The sequence below is a fragment of the Mizuhopecten yessoensis genome, unplaced genomic scaffold (genome assembly GCF_002113885.1).
Source record: "Mizuhopecten yessoensis strain PY_sf001 unplaced genomic scaffold, ASM211388v2 scaffold10185, whole genome shotgun sequence".
Classification (NCBI taxonomy): domain Eukaryota; kingdom Metazoa; phylum Mollusca; class Bivalvia; order Pectinida; family Pectinidae; genus Mizuhopecten; species Mizuhopecten yessoensis.
Window position 1 is genome coordinate 162456 of NW_018408421.1, and position 18646 is coordinate 181101.

Consider the following 18646-nt stretch of genomic DNA (forward strand, 5'->3'; position numbering starts at 1 on the left):
CCAAGTTCAAGAGGGACATAAAAACTCACTTCTTCACGTCTGCATTTTAGAATCTTTGCAAAGACGTCATGTAAATACCACCCTTTTATTTGTTCAATTATGTGGACATTGCTTGTTAAATGTATGAAAGTGATTGCAAGCCTTTGTTGTTTGTTTTCACAATTTTAACCATTACTATTATCCATATGTTGTAAAGCGCCTTAGAGTAAATTTACAAATTATATAGGGCGCTATATAAATGCTGTATATTATTATTATTATTATTATTAAGGGGGATGGTAGGGAAGAAAGCCACAGAAATTACATGGAAAAGGAGTTTGTAAATCTCTTGATATATAACACGATGGCTTATTTATGTTCACGTGTTTACATGACTTACCATGTAATAGTCGTATACATTGATACTCCGTAAGGCTATAGGTGAATAAAGAGCTTGAACTTGAACATAACTCGTGATTATGACGTAAGTTGCGTAGCGGCATTGAACACCGGTTATTATTACTGTTGCGTTAATATGTCCTTATGTATGAATACAAGTCATACAAGGATTTAAAGTTAGTCAGGATTGATTTGCTCTGAAAAAGTCTTTCAAAATCAAAATGTTAGATCACATAATAATGCAGGTGCTGCGCCAGTGCAACTTCACGAGTTCTATTGTTAAATTGTCGTCTTGAAATTTAGACATTTAGTATACCATGACGAGCTGAAAAAGTAATATCAATCAACATGTTCTATTTGTTTACGAAGCGTTATTGAGGTCAATATATAGATCAAATGCTATTGGTTTATACATGTAAGTTGCAACTCTTTTTGTGCCTTTATTTGTCATGAACGGATATATTGTTGCGTTCATTGTATTTCATGTGTTTCTTGTAACGGTTGCTATCTGTGATGCAAGCGATTTATATATAAATGCTGCGTTTAGCATAGTTATTCTACATTATTGTTTTGTATAGATGCTTCATGTAACTGTAGGGTTCTAGACGTAATGATGTATTCACAATCATTGTAGTTGGCGTGTTCCTTGTACGTGTCCCCATCACTGTAGTTGGTGTGTTCCTTGTACGTGTCCCCATCACTGTAGTTGGTGTGTTTCTTGTACGTGTCCCCATCACTGTAGTTGGCGTGCTCCATGTCCGTGTTCACATCACTGTAGTTGACATAATCGTTGTACGTGTCCCCATCACTGTAATTGGCGTGTTCCTTGTACGTGGCCCCATCACTGTAGTTGGCGTGTTCCATGTACGTTTCCCCATCACTGTAGTTGGCGTGTTCCATGTACGTTTCCCCATCACTGTAGTTGGCGTGTTCCATGTACGTTTCCCCATCACTGTAGTTGGCGTGTTCCATGTACGTGTCCGCATCACTGTAGTCGGCGTGTTCCTTGTACGTGTCCCCATCACTGTAGTTGACGTGTTCCTTGTACGTGTCCCCATCACTGTAGTTGGTGTGTTCCTTGTACGTGTCCCCATCACTGTCGTTGGCGTGTTCCATGTACGTGTCCCCATCACTGAAGTTGGCGTGTTCCTTGTACGTGTTCCCATCACTGTAGTTGACGTGTTCCTTGTACGTGTCCCCATCACTGTAGTTGGTGTGTTCCTTGTACGTGTCCCCATCACTGTAGTTGGAGTGTTCCATGTACGTGTCCCCATCACTGTAGTTGGTGTGTTCCATGTACGTGTCCCCATCACTGTAGTTGGCGTTTTCCATGTACGTGTCCCCATCACTGTAGTTGGCGTGGTCCTTGTACGTGTTCACATCACTGTAGTTGGCGTGTTCCATGTACGTGTCCGCATCACTGTAGTCGGCGTGTTCCTTGTACGTGTCCCCATCACTGTAGTTGACATGTTCCTTGTACGTGTCCCCATCACTGTAGTTGACATGTTCCTTGTACGTGTCCCCATCACTGTAGTTGACGTGTTCCTTGTACGTGTCCCCATCACTGTAGTTGACATGTTCCTTGTACGTGTCCCCATCACTGTAGTTGGCGGGGTCCATGAACGTGTCCCCATCACTGTAGTTGACGTGTTCCTTGTACGTGTCCCCATCACTGTAGTTGACATGTTCCTTGTACGTGTCCCCATCACTGTAGTTGACATGTTCCTTGTACGTGTCCCCATCACTGTAGTTGACATGTTCCTTGTACGTGTCCCCATCACTGTAGTTGACGCGTTCCTTGTACGTGTCCCCATCACTGTAGTTGACGTGTTCCATGTCCGTGTTCACATCACTGTAGTTGACATGAACGTTGTACGTGTCCCCATCACTGTAATTGGCGTGTTCCTTGTACGTGGCCCCATCACTGTAGTTGGCGTGTTCCATGTACGTGTTCTCATCACTGTAGTTGGCGTGTTCCTTGTACGTGTCTCACTGTAGTTGGCGTGTTCCATGTACGTGTCCGCATCACTGTAGTCGGCGTGTTCCTTGTACGTGTCCCCATCACTGTAGTTGGCGTGCTCCATGTCCGTGTTCACATCACTGTAGTTGACATGTTCGTTGTACGTGTCCCCATCACTGTAATTGGCGTGTTCCTTGTACGTGTCCCCATCACTGTAGTTGACATGTTCCTTGTACGTGTCCCCATCACTGTAATTGGCGTGTTCCTTGTACGTGGCCCCATCACTGTAGTTGGCGTGTTCCATGTACGTGTCCGCATCACTGTAGTCGGCGTGTTCCTTGTACGTGTCCCCATCACTGTAGTTGACATGTTCCTTGTACGTGTCCCCATCACTGTAATTGGCGTGTTCCTTGTACGTGTCCCCATCACTGTAGTTGGCGGGTTCCTTGTACGTGTCCCCATCACTGTAGTTGACGCGTTCCTTGTACGTGTCCCCATCACTGTAGTTGACATGTTCCTTGTACGTGTCCCCATCACTGTAATTGGCGTGTTCCTTGTACGTGGCCCCATCACTGTAGTTGGCGTGTTCCATGTACGTTTCCCCATCACTGTAGTTGGCGTGTTCCATGTACGTTTCCCCATCACTGTAGTTGGCGTGTTCCATGTACGTGTCCCCATCACTGTAGTTGGCGTGTTCCATGTCCGTGTTCACATCACTGTAGTTGACATGATCGTTGTACGTGTCCCCATCACTGTAATTGGCGTGTTCCTTGTACGTGTCCCCATCACTGTAGTTGGCGTGTTCCTTGTACGTGTCCCCATCACTGTAGTTGACATGATCGTTGTACGGTAAGTCAACCGAGATTTATTGTTCATTCTATGAGGACAGGGAATTATCAAATTTAATATCCTAATCAACATGCTTGTTTTGGTACACAAAAAGGTATTCGGGATGCACTCATTATTATGATGGTGATATCTTTTCTTATACAACTTTGTGAATATCCTAATTTTCCCGAGTTTGTTTTATTCCGTTAACGATTTTTGTAAACATTAAGCATGGTTTCTATTAAAGTTTTCTAACGATGTATGCGTTTAAAACAGGTTAAAGTAAATCAGAGAGCCACTGACAATGATCACAGTAATCAATGCAAACAACGTCGTAGAAACAGAGACAATCTTTTGTAAAAACCGAAACAGAAATAGTATCACACGAATGGAAGTAGCTGATCAATACAAGATTAAAAGTATTGACTTGGGTTTATCCCCATTATTGCTTTGAACCAAATTATTTTGAAGAATAGCTTTAATGTGCACTGAAGCGGGAAAATCATTACTTCTCAGAATCAGAGCCTGTTAATTAGCCAGTTGGAGGGAGATTGTAACAACCCACGATTCCTGTTTTCTGGTGATCACAAATTGTTCAGGAACATTTCTTCCTTGTTTTTTCAGTCTATTCGAATTACTTAGTTTAGGAAATGCTGCTTCTATTATGTAAATATAAGGAAGGCAATGACGCATGAAATGTTTTTTCCCTCAATGTGAATGTAACATCAGGCCATCTATCATGCCCCTCAAATGTTTTACAAGAGAAGAATTGTTGTTTTGAAACATTTACAATAATAAACATTTGTTAATGTGTAGAATGCGCCATGTTTGTATTAAAATGTATTCCTGCCACCTTTATTGTAAACAAGTCAATATTTGACAGTCTTCTCTATTCAGTTTCGCTAATTTTCTAATTTCGCAGCTTTACCATATACTGTTTTGAATTGGACGTTTCGAAACTATAAGAATAAATATTGAAAATTCCTTTATTTTGATTGTAAGTTAAATATGGATAGTAAACCTTATAATAAACAAGTCTTTTTTGCATTATTTTCATTCGAAAATACATTTTTAAAATCAAAGTTTAAAAAACAAATCATATCTACCCTAAACCACTTAAAAGTATTGCTCAGAACAAATTTCATAAAATATTTAAATTAGCAATTTAGGGAAGCCAATTTGTTTAAGATTGGCTTAAACAGACAATAAATCTAAACAAGTAAATTATGCAAGCATAAATTCCAGCCTACTCATGGACTGATAACGCAACAACAGAACAATTAAAAAAGGACACGTTGATGAATTTGTTCACGCATTATAGTGGTAAGGATATATATATATAATAAATGACACACATTTTCTGGAGATCCTTATTGGCTGGATCATAAAAACGTGAAGGTCTGCAAGTTGCGATATTGACTTAGTGTTACTGATCTTAGAAACAGTGGGTTAATATTAACTTTATGACGTCATATCAATTTTAACGTCACAATGCTCTCTGCCGAATACAATTTTCATATTCTCAACGTACTTTGATGATTAAACGTTATTTCCCATCTTATATAGCTTCCTCTCTGTCAATTCACTTTCTCAGGTCCATGTAAGCTCATATTCACCTCAACAAAAGTCCATCATAGATGAATAAGAACTTCCAAGGTACGAAGATTTAAAGACATTTTTTGCAAAAGTTGGTCTTGACAATTGATGACGCAGTTGTAACGAAGGAGATACATGATAAGGAAATACATATTGTGTCTTGCTAAAGTCGAGATAAGGAGATAAAAATCACTTTCATCGTTCTGGAAACTATTTTTTTTATTTTGGTGACATGCGAAATATCATGTGTCTTACTTTAACTTTACGGATCACTAACTACGTTTTTGATTAGGTTTTCTGACAACATATGTTCCTTATCAATTATGTACCAGACAAAGATATAACAATTGAACGGTCCAATGACATGCTCCGTCGAGAGGTTCATAACATATACATTCTTCGATCAGCGATCTCTCATAGCACTACGAACAATGACAGACGTGTGCGAAGTCTTAGCTTCCTCTCCATCGTGGGTTTGTGTTGTAGTAAGTTTTCGATCCATTAGGTTTTTGTTATGAGTAAAATAAAACTGAAACGAGCATTTTGCAGAATATGTGCATCTCGTCTTACCTTTCACGCTTTCGGTAATAATTTTGAGTAACATTTGTCTCTTGTCTGAGTGTATGTAAACTATTCCAATACCTGGTAAACATAGACAGTTATCTGTGAACATGGTTTCGTCTATCTGTAATTTCTATTTGCCTTGAATGCATATCGAACCTTCACAGGTAATTTGTCTTTCCCGTAGATATTGCTGAATATCTGAACTTGTTTTAATGCGATATGTCATGGGAGCTCTGTACGAATCAAACAAAATGCCTACAAATAAGTAGTGCTTGCGAGATGCAGTTCTGGTAAATGTGTATATTTTTTATTCGATGCAGTAGTTATCCATTAAAATTCAATATTAATAATTAATAATATTCAATATATATGGAGTTTTCGTCCCATACGCAAAGGCTCTGTGGAAAATCCTGATGTATTCCGCTGCATGTTTGATCGAAGCGGCCTACGCAGGGCCCAATGGATTACCAGGGATTCTCTTTTGAGTCCTCACTAGGTGATTATAGGATCAGATTTCTTTTTCAAATACGCTGATGCTGACTTTGCGTAATTCATTTAGGCAACACTGGTAGAGATAGAAGCTTCTTGTCATGAATCGGCATTTATCCTTCTTCGCCATCTTTTATTTAATGTGTTAAACATTAATGTTGTGATATTACTATAATATAGGGTATCATTTATGTTATAACACCTGATGATCAAAATGTTAAGGTTCAAATTACGATCAATTGACCTACCTCCTTCCTCGACAGTGGACTCAACATGCTTCGTAGAAGTTTTACAATATAGCTAATGTTGCACTCAGCAAATCGTTTGACCAATCCAATGTATCTACATGCTGCCTGAGGGTATATCGTTAAAGGGAAAAAACAAGTTTTGTAATAATAAATAGGACAAGTGGGAAATAAAACGTTCAGTTTAAAAGTGTAAGGAATGTTTCTATGAAACACAATTCCTTGGATCAATGTAATCCAATCAGACACGCTGTTATATAGAAAATGTGATAATATATCATCAATATTTTTCAGGGAGTTCTCCACCCTGTGACAAAACTCTTGTGACTGGACAAAACGGTGTTTCTGATGCTGCGATCACAGCGTCATCTACTCACTCACTCTGTCCTACTCGTTTTACCAGAATCAACAGTATAAGTGGATGGTGTCCTTTAACCGTAGAAAACGGTCATTACCTACAGGTAACACTCAACACTAATATTACAGGTTGCACTGGATATTACTTGCAGGTTACACCGGCCACTACCAATAGTTATGATGGATACTACCTACAGGTATTTCTGGCAGTTACTTACAGGTAACATTTTACGTTACTTACAGGTAACATCGGACACTACTTACAGGTAACCCTGGTCACTTCTTAAAGGTAACATTGGGCACAACTTTCAGGTAACACTGGACACTTCTTATAGGTAACACTGGACACTACTTAAAGGTAACACTGGACGTTACTTACATGTTAGACTGGACCTTACTTGTAGTTAACACGAGGTACTACTAACAGGTAATACTGGACGTTAATTACAGGTGATACTGGACATTTCGTATATGTAACAGTGGACATTACTTACAGGTAGCACTGGACATTTCTTACAGGTATTAATGGATATTACTAACAGGTAACACTAGACGTTACTTACAGGTAATACTAACTGTTACTTACAGGTAACACTGAACGTTACTTACAGGTAACACTGGACGTTACTTACAGGTTACACTAGACGTTACTTACAGGTATCACTGGACATTACTTACAGGTAATACTGGACGTTAATTACATGTAGTACTGGACATTACTGACAGGTAACAGTAGACGTTACTTACAGGTACCATTGGACATTACTTACAGGAAACACTTGACATTATTTACAGGTAACACCAGACGTTACATACAGGTAACGCTAAACGTTACTTACAAGTAAGACTGGACATTACATACAGGTAATACTGGGCGTTACTTACAGGTAACATTAGTCGTTACTTACAAGTAACACTGGTCGTTACGTACAGGTAATACTGAACGTTACTTACAGGTAGTACTGGACATCACTTACAGGTAACACTAGACGTTAATTACAGGTAACAATAGACGTTACTTACAGGTAACACTGGATATTATTTACAGGTAACACTGGAAAATACTTACAGGTAACACTAGAGTTACTTTCAGGTAACACTAGACGTTACGTACAGGTAACACATGACATTACATACAGGAAACACTAGTCGTTACTTACATGTAACACTTGACGTTACTTACAGGTAGCACTGGTCGTTACTAACAGGTAACACTGGACATTACTAACAGGTAACACTGAACGTTATTTACAGGTAACACTGGACGGTACTTACAGGTGATATTAAATGATATTTACAGTAAACGCTGGTAGTGTCTTACAGATAACACTATACGTAAGTAGTACAATGTTTATAGGTAGCACTAGACATTGTTTATAGGTAGTACAAGTCAATGTTTATAAGCAGTACTAGACATTGTTTATAGGTAGTACTAGACAATGTTTATAGGTAGTACTAGACAATGTTTATAGGTAGTACTAGACAATGTTTATAGGTAGTACTAGACATTGTGTATAGGTAGTACTAGACGCTGTTTATAGGTAGTACTAGAGACTGTTTATAGGTAGTACTAGTCAATGTTTATAAGCAGTACTATACACTGTTTATAGGTAGTACTAGACATTGTTTATAGGTAGTACTAGACAATGTTTATAGGAAGTACTAGACATTGTTTATAGGTAGTATTAGACAATGTTTATAGGTAGTACTAGACAATGTTTATAGGTAGTACTAGACACTTTGTATCAGAAGTACTAGAAACCGTTTAAAGGAAAGGTAGTACTAAAAACTGTTTATAGATAGTACTAGACAATGTTTACAGGTAGCACTAGACATTGTTTATAGGTAGTACTAGACATTGTTTACAGGTAGCACTAGACATTGTTTATAGGTAGTACTAGACACTGAGCATAGCTAGTACTATACACTGTTAATAGGGAGTACTATACACTGTTGATAGGTAGTACTAGACAATGTTAACAGGCAGTACTAGACAATGTTAATAGGTAGTACTATACACTGTTTATAGGTAGTACTAGACAATGTTTATAGGTAGAACTATACAATGTTTATAGGTAGTACTAGACAATGTTTATAGGTAATACTAGACAATGTTTACAGGTAGTTAAGACACGGTACATCATGTATATATATATGTAGTACTATACACTGTTAACAGGAAGTACTAGACACTGTTTACAGGAAGAACTTGATAGTATTTACAGGTTATGCTATACACAATATATATGGAATACTGGGTAATATTCATATGTAGCAGTAGACGATAATTACTTTTAACACTAGACACTATTAACAGCTGACACTGATATAATTTAAAGGTAACAATAGATATATGTTCATAAAGTGCTAGACAATACTGTACATGCATATACAGGTAACATCGTTATACAACATTAAAATGTTTTTGTAAAACTACTACTGCAAAAGGAAATTCCTTTGAATTGTTGATCGTTACGAAAATAGAATGTGAACATACATTTTAACATCCTGTTTACTTAAAATGTTTGTCAGTACTGATTGATCGTCCGACATGCAATATTTTAGGAGATAAAAGTTTCCTTTTTTGTCTGCAGCTCTCTCGATCATTCAATAAATCAGTTAATTTGATTACTTTTTAAAGTTGTTCCAAATGTGTAAATAATATAAGATTTACAAGTTTTCTAAGCGATCTGATCCCTTATCGACACACTGAAAAACACAGATACTTACATTACATTAGAACAAAATAAACAAAACATATTATAGGATATTACATAGAATCACTAATCCACTCAGAAGTCTTTTTCATGCACAATTTCGTTCAATCTGTATTAACATGCGTTATACTGTTAACTCTCGTCGAAAATATGACAGTAGTACATGTCAATGAGGTCACATTCAAGTCCTGCTGGTAGGTGTTTTGCAACATACATTTAACGTCAGGAAATAGAAAAAAACTAAGCAGCATCCTCAATACTTCATGAGTAACACTCACGTTCGCTCTCTGCCATTCTGGATTATGTCAAAGCAAAATTGAAGGCTTTGTGTACACTACCTCACATATAAAACAATACTTTGATCCTTAGATGTACATCAAAAGAAATATGTTGATCGCGTAACGGTACTTTACTGCCTTTGTTTTTGTTTTGTTTGGTTTTATTTCGTTTAACCTCCTATACACAGCTACAACGTGCCTACATGTGGGTTGTATATGTGTGCTGAAGACAGTATATGTTGATGTACTTGACTCCTTGAAATAGCGCGGATATGATGCCGACTTTATAATGCCATATCAATGGAACACCTTGCCGAAGGCAACCAGCACAGCATACCGTCCGGTAATATTTTACTGACAACGGGTGAACCAGTTGTTGGCATTTTCCTCTATGCTAACCGTTAAGCAGGGAATAACAACTACCATTTTTAAGGATTTTGGTATGTCCCAGCCTTGGGACAGAACACATTGCCTTCCCCACCTGGGCAAACGCTCAACATTAAAGCCGAACGTGAGATATTGCCTAAAAAGGCACAAGGAAAGGAGGGGAAGTTAGAAGTAGAGAGACATTTAAAGATCCCAAATATTGCAATGAATTCAGCAAATATATGTTGATCGCTTTTATGTCCCCAAGTAGAGGGCGCAAAAGCAAATCTTTAATTCGGTAGGGGGTTCCCTTAATAAGAGCCTTATACGATACATGTTTTAAGTAACAGCAGGTATATTCTTTTCTCGATCCCCGACCTGCCGGTGTTTACTGGCTTTGCAGTTGAGTGCCCCTATATTATAATCTTCAAAGGACATGTATCAGCCTAGCAGTTGGGATTTATTTTGTTTTCAATCAATTAGCTAGCCGCGTGACTTTAATTTTGCTATGACGTAATCCAGAGGTGCAGCGAGCAAAGGTGAGCGGTACCCCTTGAGTAATTGGGGCTGCTCTCTGAGTGATATCGGTGATAATGCCTAACATTAAAGGCACCTGTTTAAATAACCTACCGAATGTGGAGGAGATTATTTTCTTGAGGTTGGTAGGTTAAGAATTTTACAAGATCGTTCAGCACAACAAGTAAAACGTTTATGTGTGACGTTTTCAATATTACCGCATAGTAAGATGTGATTGTTTTTCTATAACCTTTTTTAATTGAGATATCATTCAAATGTTAAATAGAATTTCATAATGAATATGTAAATAATTCAGGAAGAATTCATGCTTAATCTCAACGTAATATATACTAGTAGTTTTATTGTACTGTTCTTGCCACGCACAGGTGAAATTTCGATCTGTCTCAATACTAAAGGCCATTTTAACTCGGGGACGGAAACATGCTGATCAGTGGGTGTCTTCAAAGTCGCCGTCAGTATGGACGAACTCACTTGGGTGTACTTATTGGACTCTACAGGCGGAGTAAAGGTAAACCTTCCTTAGTGATATGCAGGTGACGCGGATGTAGATATACATGGTCGTTAGACATGGTGGTTGTCGTCGTAGAAGCCGAAGCTCAATACGTCGATTTTGCCTAAAATGAGAACATATTTCATATATTTATATATATATATTATTGCCCTATTTACACTTGTATGATTCTGCAACTTGGTTTCCTTTGTTATCTACCTTTGTCCATTTTCTAGATCTATGAGGCTCGAGGTCAGAGGATGCTCTTTAGCGCAGTTAGTATCCCACTTCAGATTTAAAAGACCAGGTTTTGATGTTGTTTTATACTCTCCTCCCAGCAGCCCTTAATAATGTTTTTATGTGAACATTACCACATTATCGAGGTATAAATTATTACATTTATTAATCAACAAATTAAAATAAATATCGGTTTTCTTTTCTTTCGTGTGTTTTAAACAAATTGTCAAATATGCAAAAAGCTTCGTGTTGAACGAATTTAAACTGAAGACAATTATCTTATAAATCACATGTTTAAACAGTTTGTATACCAAAAGGATTGGAATTGAGCTTGAACTACAGATTAACGAGAGCAAGTCAGATTTATGTTTTTCCTCCTCAAAGCGGTATGATATCCTACATATTTTGACTATCTAGACTATAATAGAACCGAAAGTGACAAATCTATACAATACCACTGACTCTCTGACCACATGTCACCATCTTCGTAACTCATGTGAGCAATGAAAAGCATTATACCATATATAAGACATCAGCAAAAGCATAATCCTTTTAACTTTAAGAACTATACTTTTATAGGGAAAAATCAATAGTGTCTATCATGAATATATATAAAACATTAGTGATTGTGCAAACCACATACTATTATGTCAGTTATACATTACGAGGAGAAATAAGACATACATTCTAATAAAGCAACAATTTTAGACCTGAGATAACGATAATACATGTAGCATCTGGAGAAAAACATAATAACAACGTACTGCATTGTAATTATTACTCAATTGAACGTAATTTACATAGAAACAAATCGAAGTCAACTAAACTACATGTAACGTTCACCAACAAACCCGTTGAGTAAATGCAGCTAACTTGTATAAAATCTATCGATGTCATTGATATAGTTTACTGCGTAATTAAGTCAGCAAGTGATTTATAAACAATAATACAAGTAAATCATCAAATATAAAAAAAAGGGAGAAAGATGCTTACGTAAGACTACACGTTTTAATGTTCAATACGCTGAACATAACTCGTGCGAAGGATTCTTCTTCACATGTTCAATGTTTATCAACAGAAAAAAATGGAAACAAAAATAACTTAATTCAACCTATACTATTTATATCTAAAACACCGCCACCATATCAAAACAATAATCGACACGAATAATGTTAGTTTGTTAGTTAATAGCGTAAAAAGTTCAACAACTGTAACAAGGAACCAACACCACATTACATCTGTAACAAGGAATCAACACCACATTACATCTGTAACAAGGAATCAACACCACATTACAAATATTCAAAATATCTAATGCAATATATTTTGAAGAAAATGTTTATGCAATACTTTGTATTTAAATTCATGTTGTTGTTTTCTTTATAAAATATGACGTATTTGAATAGGTACATGTCGTCACTGGGGAACCGAGCTTGGATCCACTGGTGACGTACTTCCTGTTCTCGTGGACACAGACGCATCGAACCAGGGACTATGTGGCTTAAAATGTTTAAGACAACCTGAATGTACCAACTTCCTGTCTGACGTCACCTCTGCTCGCTGTTTGTTACTAAAGGGAACTGTTGATTGGTCACAGGTCACGGAGAACCTTGACGGTGTTTGGTATTTCGTGAAAACATGACTGTAAACGATTACCATTTCACGTCACGTTTCATCCGTCTAATTTATCAGTCTACTTTATTCAATATTGAATGTGTCTCACGTCATTGTTGACAATATAAATGTATTGTTGTTATTCTGATATACTCATGTTTAAAAAATTGATATGTTTGGGTGGTCGGGTGATGCAGTGGATAGCGCATTTGCCTTTCACCAAGGTGACTGAGGTTCGATTCCCCGACCGGACAATAACACCCTCCGTGCGCTTACATCAGGGCCAACAAGAGTGATTAATATAAGTTTAAATAACTTGTTTTATAATTTTTGTAAAATAAATAAAGTTTATATTTTTAAATGGATATTCGGGTGAAGTTTTATGTAAAAATTCGACTTCTGTCACCATAGATGCTAAAAAAAAGTATTATGCCATCTCACAGAGGTGTTTAATTATTGAAATAATGTTATCTCGGTCTTGTTAAACCGTAACGATAATGTAGTTTTCGTATTTCTCAGAAGCGTCAATAATTTGCTAATCTTATTTGCCGATTCAATAAAAAAAAATCTATTTTCAGTATCATTTTCATCAAATATGAGATATTGCCCGGCTTTGATTGAAGTGGGGTGGGCAGGCACACTTTCACTTCATGGCTATCCAATCGATTTATTAAAAAGGAATAATGGAAAATATTGTTAAAAACATAATAACTAAAGTATTCTTTTTGCAGTTACAGAATGTGCTATATTCTCCTTGGTATTGTTCTGCTGGCTTTGAACTCTGGCAGCAATTTTGACACACTACATGTAACTTCAATAATTTGCTTGAATATCATGAAATTTGACAAAATTCACCTAATGATACAACGCATAATCCACATCGTGCCTCTCCATACTTTGCGTGGCTTTTGGTTAAGTAAATAAGGCTAGAACTGAAAATCTTTAATTGTCTCAGATTATCCATGGAGCATTATCTGTGAAATATTTTAGGTAAATTTGCTTTTAAAACACCTGAAGTTAGGGATTCTTTCGCTGTTGATTATTAAGGTTTTCACTGTATTTTTAGACGATCGTTTCGTAATCAATTAAACCTTTTTTGTATAAAATGCATTGTTCTTCACGAAAGCCAAGAGTGTAAAGAAACTTATTGAAACAACAATACCGAATTGATCAATAAACATGTCACTAAAAATTAGAATATTTATTGTAATAAACTTGTTATGTTTACAAACTATTATTTATTGTTTCTTGTGATGAGTGTGAGGTGAGGCAACTAGATGCTGTGTTTATGAACTGTTAGAAACTGTTATGTATTTGACTATCAGCACCTATTGAGCCCCTGAGAAATTTGTTACTGATGGCAGTCAAGATCTTATCATACAGACGAATGCACGGGAAAGTCGTTTATTTCAAGCTAATGAATGCATGATCGCTGTAATCAATGATTCGACAACGTGAAGAATACCTTGTCAACTGTTGTTAACATGAATTATGAAAACGTCACCTCCGCAATGAATACATCTATAGATAGATGTGTCGGCTTTGGTAAATGTTTTTGCTGGTGCTATCGTTACTGATGAATACAAATTCCGTAATTGACCAGGTGGAGATCTGGATAATGCATAAAATATCGAAATAGAATACTCAAGACTCCTGGGACCGTTGCTCAGAAAGTAATAGCACTGAATGTGAATAAAGAACCTGAACATTAGTCGTAGTTTTGATGTAAATTGATATACGTTAGATGCTACGTTCATTGAAATTAATGCTTACTTTTGTAAAACTCGATAACAGAAATCTGATGACACTATAAGCGACAGAAGCTGATTAACACAATATTAAGTATTGACTGGGGGTTATATTGTATACGGTTGACTGCTTTGAACTTATCTTATTATTTCTGTTAAGAAACTTAGTCATGTACAATAAAGCGAAGAAATCATTACTTCTAATATTAGGAGATGACTCCATATTGTTTCCGCTTACTTGCCGTTTTAAGGAAGAAAGTATTTACCCACGATTCCTGTTTTCTGGTGGTCAGTTTTTGTTCACAAACATATTTTGCTTCTGTTGTCATTTTGTTCGGATTAATTAGTGCAGGCAATGGTGCTAGAAAAATGTAAATATAATTTGTTCAGAGATGTCCTATTGTACTACATGTGCAACACCTCGGTAAAAGTTAAAAAGGAATGGGTTTTTGCTGTTTTTAAAATGAACTCAAAATCCGAGTTCGTACCATTTTTGTTTTCAAAAAAAATGTATAAACTGAACAAGCATATATAAAAGAATTTAAAATGACAGAAATTCTATCGTCATTTAAGATTGTTTTTATAAAACGGAGGATTAAGTCCTGTTGTTTTTTTAGGTAATTTTCCAATAAAAATGTTTTGTTTTTCTCCATAATTTCCATTCTAATACACATTTTGAGTTGAAATTTACAGGGTTATTCATTTAAGTACACTAACATCAAATGCATATTCGCTACACACTTTCGGTACCCCCCAAAACTCACTTTCGGTCAAACTTTACCTTATTTTTTGCACATTAAGGAAGTGTAAATTCGAATATACCAGGGCCCACAAAGGGGCTTTATAGGCACTCATCCTTTATTTCTTGAACTTATTCTGTAAAAAAATCAGTATTTGACCGTTTCCTCAATATACTTTATCTTACTCACTTATTTCGCAGCTTAACATACTGTTTTGACATGAACGTCGCGATACTCTAAGAATAAATAATATTATCTTATCAATACTAAGTTAAATGTGGATATTATACTTTTTCATAAATATGTCATTCTTGCATTACTTTCATTAGAATATAAAATTTAATTTAATAATATAATTTTATAAAACATCTTTTCTATCCGAAACCACTTAGAACTGTTGCTCAGAATAAATATCATGAAATATTTTCATTCACCATTTAGGAAAGCCAATTTTCACAGATTGGCTAAAAAAGATCATCAATTACAATCAACTAAACTATGCAAGCATACATTCCAGCTTACCCATGTACTGATAGACCAACCAGCGGGGCTAGTTATGGCATGTTGATGAATACATGCTTTGATTATAGTGAAACAGATATATAGGATTTTACATGAGTTACGATTCATATGAGATTCATGAAACGAGTCTGAGAATTTTTCAATTTGAGGCGAGCTAAAATGAAAAATTCGTGACGAGTTTCAAAATTTCGTATGAAACAAGAGGCCCAGAGGGCCTGTATCGCTCACCTGGAAATGTTAGCAAAATTGAAGATGAAATAGCCAGATGTTGCTTTACATGTATTACATGGCTAGTCAGGGGTTATATTTATATGCAATTGGACAAAATCCTGTCATTCCTACAGGAAAAGGAGGATTTCGAAGAATTTGCTATGTTTCCACTATTGGGCCCCGCTCCTCTGCCCCCAGGGGGTGAGACCCACCATTGATACAAAATTAGTTTCCCTTCACCCACGGATGCTTTATACCAAATATGGACATACTGCTGTCATTCCTACAGAAGAAGGATTTCAAAGCTATTTTTCTATTTTCCCTATATTGCCCAGGGGGTGTAAACCCTCAGTTTATACAAAATTGGTTCCCCTTCTCCAAAGAGTGCTTGGTGCCAAATTTGGACAAAATCCTGTCATTCCTACAAAAGAAGCAGTATTTTGAAGAATTTGCTATGTTGTCCGTATCGGGCCCCGCCCCTCTGCGCCAGGGAGTCAGACCCAACGGCATACAAAATATAGTCCCCTTCACTAAAGGATGCTTCAGACCCACCATTTATACAAAATTGATTTCCCTTCCCCATAGGATGCTACTGTTTAAATTTGGTCAAAATACCTTTATCCCAACGGAAGAAAAAGAATATTGAAGCTATTCCTCTATATCTCTTATTGGACCCGCCTCTCTGCCCCCAGCGGGGTCAGGCCAACTGTTTATACAATGTTGGTTCCCCTTCACCAAACGGTGATTCATACCAAATTTGGACAAAATGCTGTCGTTCCTTCAGAAAAAGAAGGATTTTGAAGAATTTACTCTATTTCCCCTATTGGGCACCGCACCTCCGCCCCATGAGGGCCACACTCACTGTTAATACAAAATTGATTTAATTTTACCCAAAGATGTTCTAGACAAAATTGGGATGAAATCCCTTCCTCCCTATGGCCGAAGGATGCTCGAGACTAAATTAGAATAAAATCCCTTAATCCCTGTGGTAGAAGAAGGATTTTAAAGGTTTTTCCTCTATTACCATTATTTGGCCCTGCCCCTCTGCGCCCAGGGGGGGGNCCCAGGGGGGGGCACGTCCACCATTTGTACAAGATTAATTAAGAATAAAATCCCTCAATCCATACGGTAGGAGAAGGATTTTAAAGGTTTTACCCCTGTTTCCATTATTTGGCCCCGCCCCTCTTCCCCCAGGGGGGCCACACCCACCATTTATACAAAATTGAGTCCCTCGGTCTAAGGATACTCCAAACCAAATCCTTCGGACCAGGTAAGCTAATGAAAACGAGTGTAAGATCCTTTTTATCACATAATCAAGATATGTGGCATTTATTCTATTAGAACGATAATTCGCATGCAACATTGAAATGTAAAAAGCCGCCATTTGAATCCAGTAAATAAGTCTGTGACGTCATGTACTTGTCCTAGGCGTGAAGTCACTACTGAAACAATTGAAACTTACACCCAATCGCAGGGCTGATAGGTCATATTATATGGGTAAACACGCAAACATAATATGACATGGGTATATTCACTGGATAACACAGTACATTATGTGATAAATATATTTAGATGACACACATTACATCCTGATTGATTTATTCAGATTCACGAAGAGGCCGGTATTTTGTGATACTGACTTTGTGTAGGAACAGCGGATCAATATCTATTTCATGACTCCATATCAGTTATAACGGCACACTGTTCTGTGCAAAATGTAGAACTTTACAGTTAACATACATCCCTACTTGTTGAATTATTTAACATTATTTACCCTTAACTATAACTACATCTCGGTCAATTTCACTAGCTCAGGTTAGTGTAACCTCAATATTCACCTCAATAAAAATTGATGAATAAAAACTCCCAGTGTCAGAAGTTTTGAGGAAAATGTTTGCTAAAGTTAATCATGACAGTTAAGGACGCAGCTGCATAAAGAAGGAGAATTTGATAAGGAAATACATATTTTGTCCTACTAAAACATAAGGTGATATGACACAAACGGTTTTCATCGTTCTGGAAACAAAACACTTATCTTAACTTTACAGATCGCTAACTGCGTTTTTTACTAGTGTCTATAAACTTATGTTCCTTATCAATTATGTACCAGACAAAGCTACAACAATGAGCCGGTCCAGTGACATGCTCCGTCGAGAGGCTTATAACATATACATTCTCCAATCAGCGTTCTTTCAAAGGACTGTGACAATGACAGACGTGCTTCGAAGTCTCAGCTTCCTCACCATCGTGAGTTTGTGTTTAGGTAAGTTGTCAGTCTATTATATTTTCTTTCATGACTCAGAGCTGAAACGATCATTTTTACGGAATCCGCGAAAGTAACAAATGTTTTACAAGTACACTCATGCTAAAATTTGTGACAATACATTTTGATGACATTACAATTGCGTTATTATTGAAATATTAGGTAATATTTATGTAAACATCCCTGATGATTGATAATATCATATTCAAACTGTGAACGATTGACCAGTCTCCTCCTGTTATTTAACTCCCATAATTAGGCTAAACAAACATGGACCTCTGACATATGTCATAATAATTGTGCATTATATTCCAGTATATTGATTGAATTTCTATATTGATATAAATGCTGCCTTCATATGTGCTTCACAAGTAAATAAGGCTCCTTATAGTCAAACTGCTGTGGTACAAATATAACATGTGTTATGTTCATAATGTAAACTTGGTCATTTTGGATAGATTGATTGTTGTTGTGCGTACCTGTATGTGTGTGTGTGTGTGTGTGGGG

General features: G+C 36.8%; 2 protein-coding genes across 2 annotated transcripts in view; one reads left to right on the forward strand and one right to left on the reverse strand.

Annotated features, from left to right (window-relative positions):
- Positions 1-930: 930 nt before the first annotated feature.
- On the reverse strand, positions 931-2214 carry LOC110459676 (serine-aspartate repeat-containing protein F-like). Its single transcript, XM_021512045.1, has one exon. It carries the CDS (start codon positions 2212-2214, stop codon positions 931-933), a length of 1284 nt encoding a protein of 427 aa, XP_021367720.1.
- Positions 2215-18079: 15865 nt separating this feature from the next.
- LOC110459707 (retinoschisin-like) overlaps positions 18080-18646 on the forward strand; it is a 14743-nt gene continuing 14176 nt past the window's right edge. The window contains exon 1 of the mRNA XM_021512087.1: positions 18080-18139. Within this exon, the coding sequence (XP_021367762.1) occupies positions 18085-18139 (55 nt within the window). The 5' untranslated portion in view covers positions 18080-18084. The remainder of the gene's footprint in view (positions 18140-18646) is intronic.

Coding starts and splice junctions, on each gene's coding strand:
- LOC110459676 (XM_021512045.1), bottom strand. CDS start 2,214: ATGGAACACGTCAACTACAGTGATGGGGACACGTACAAGGAACGCGTC.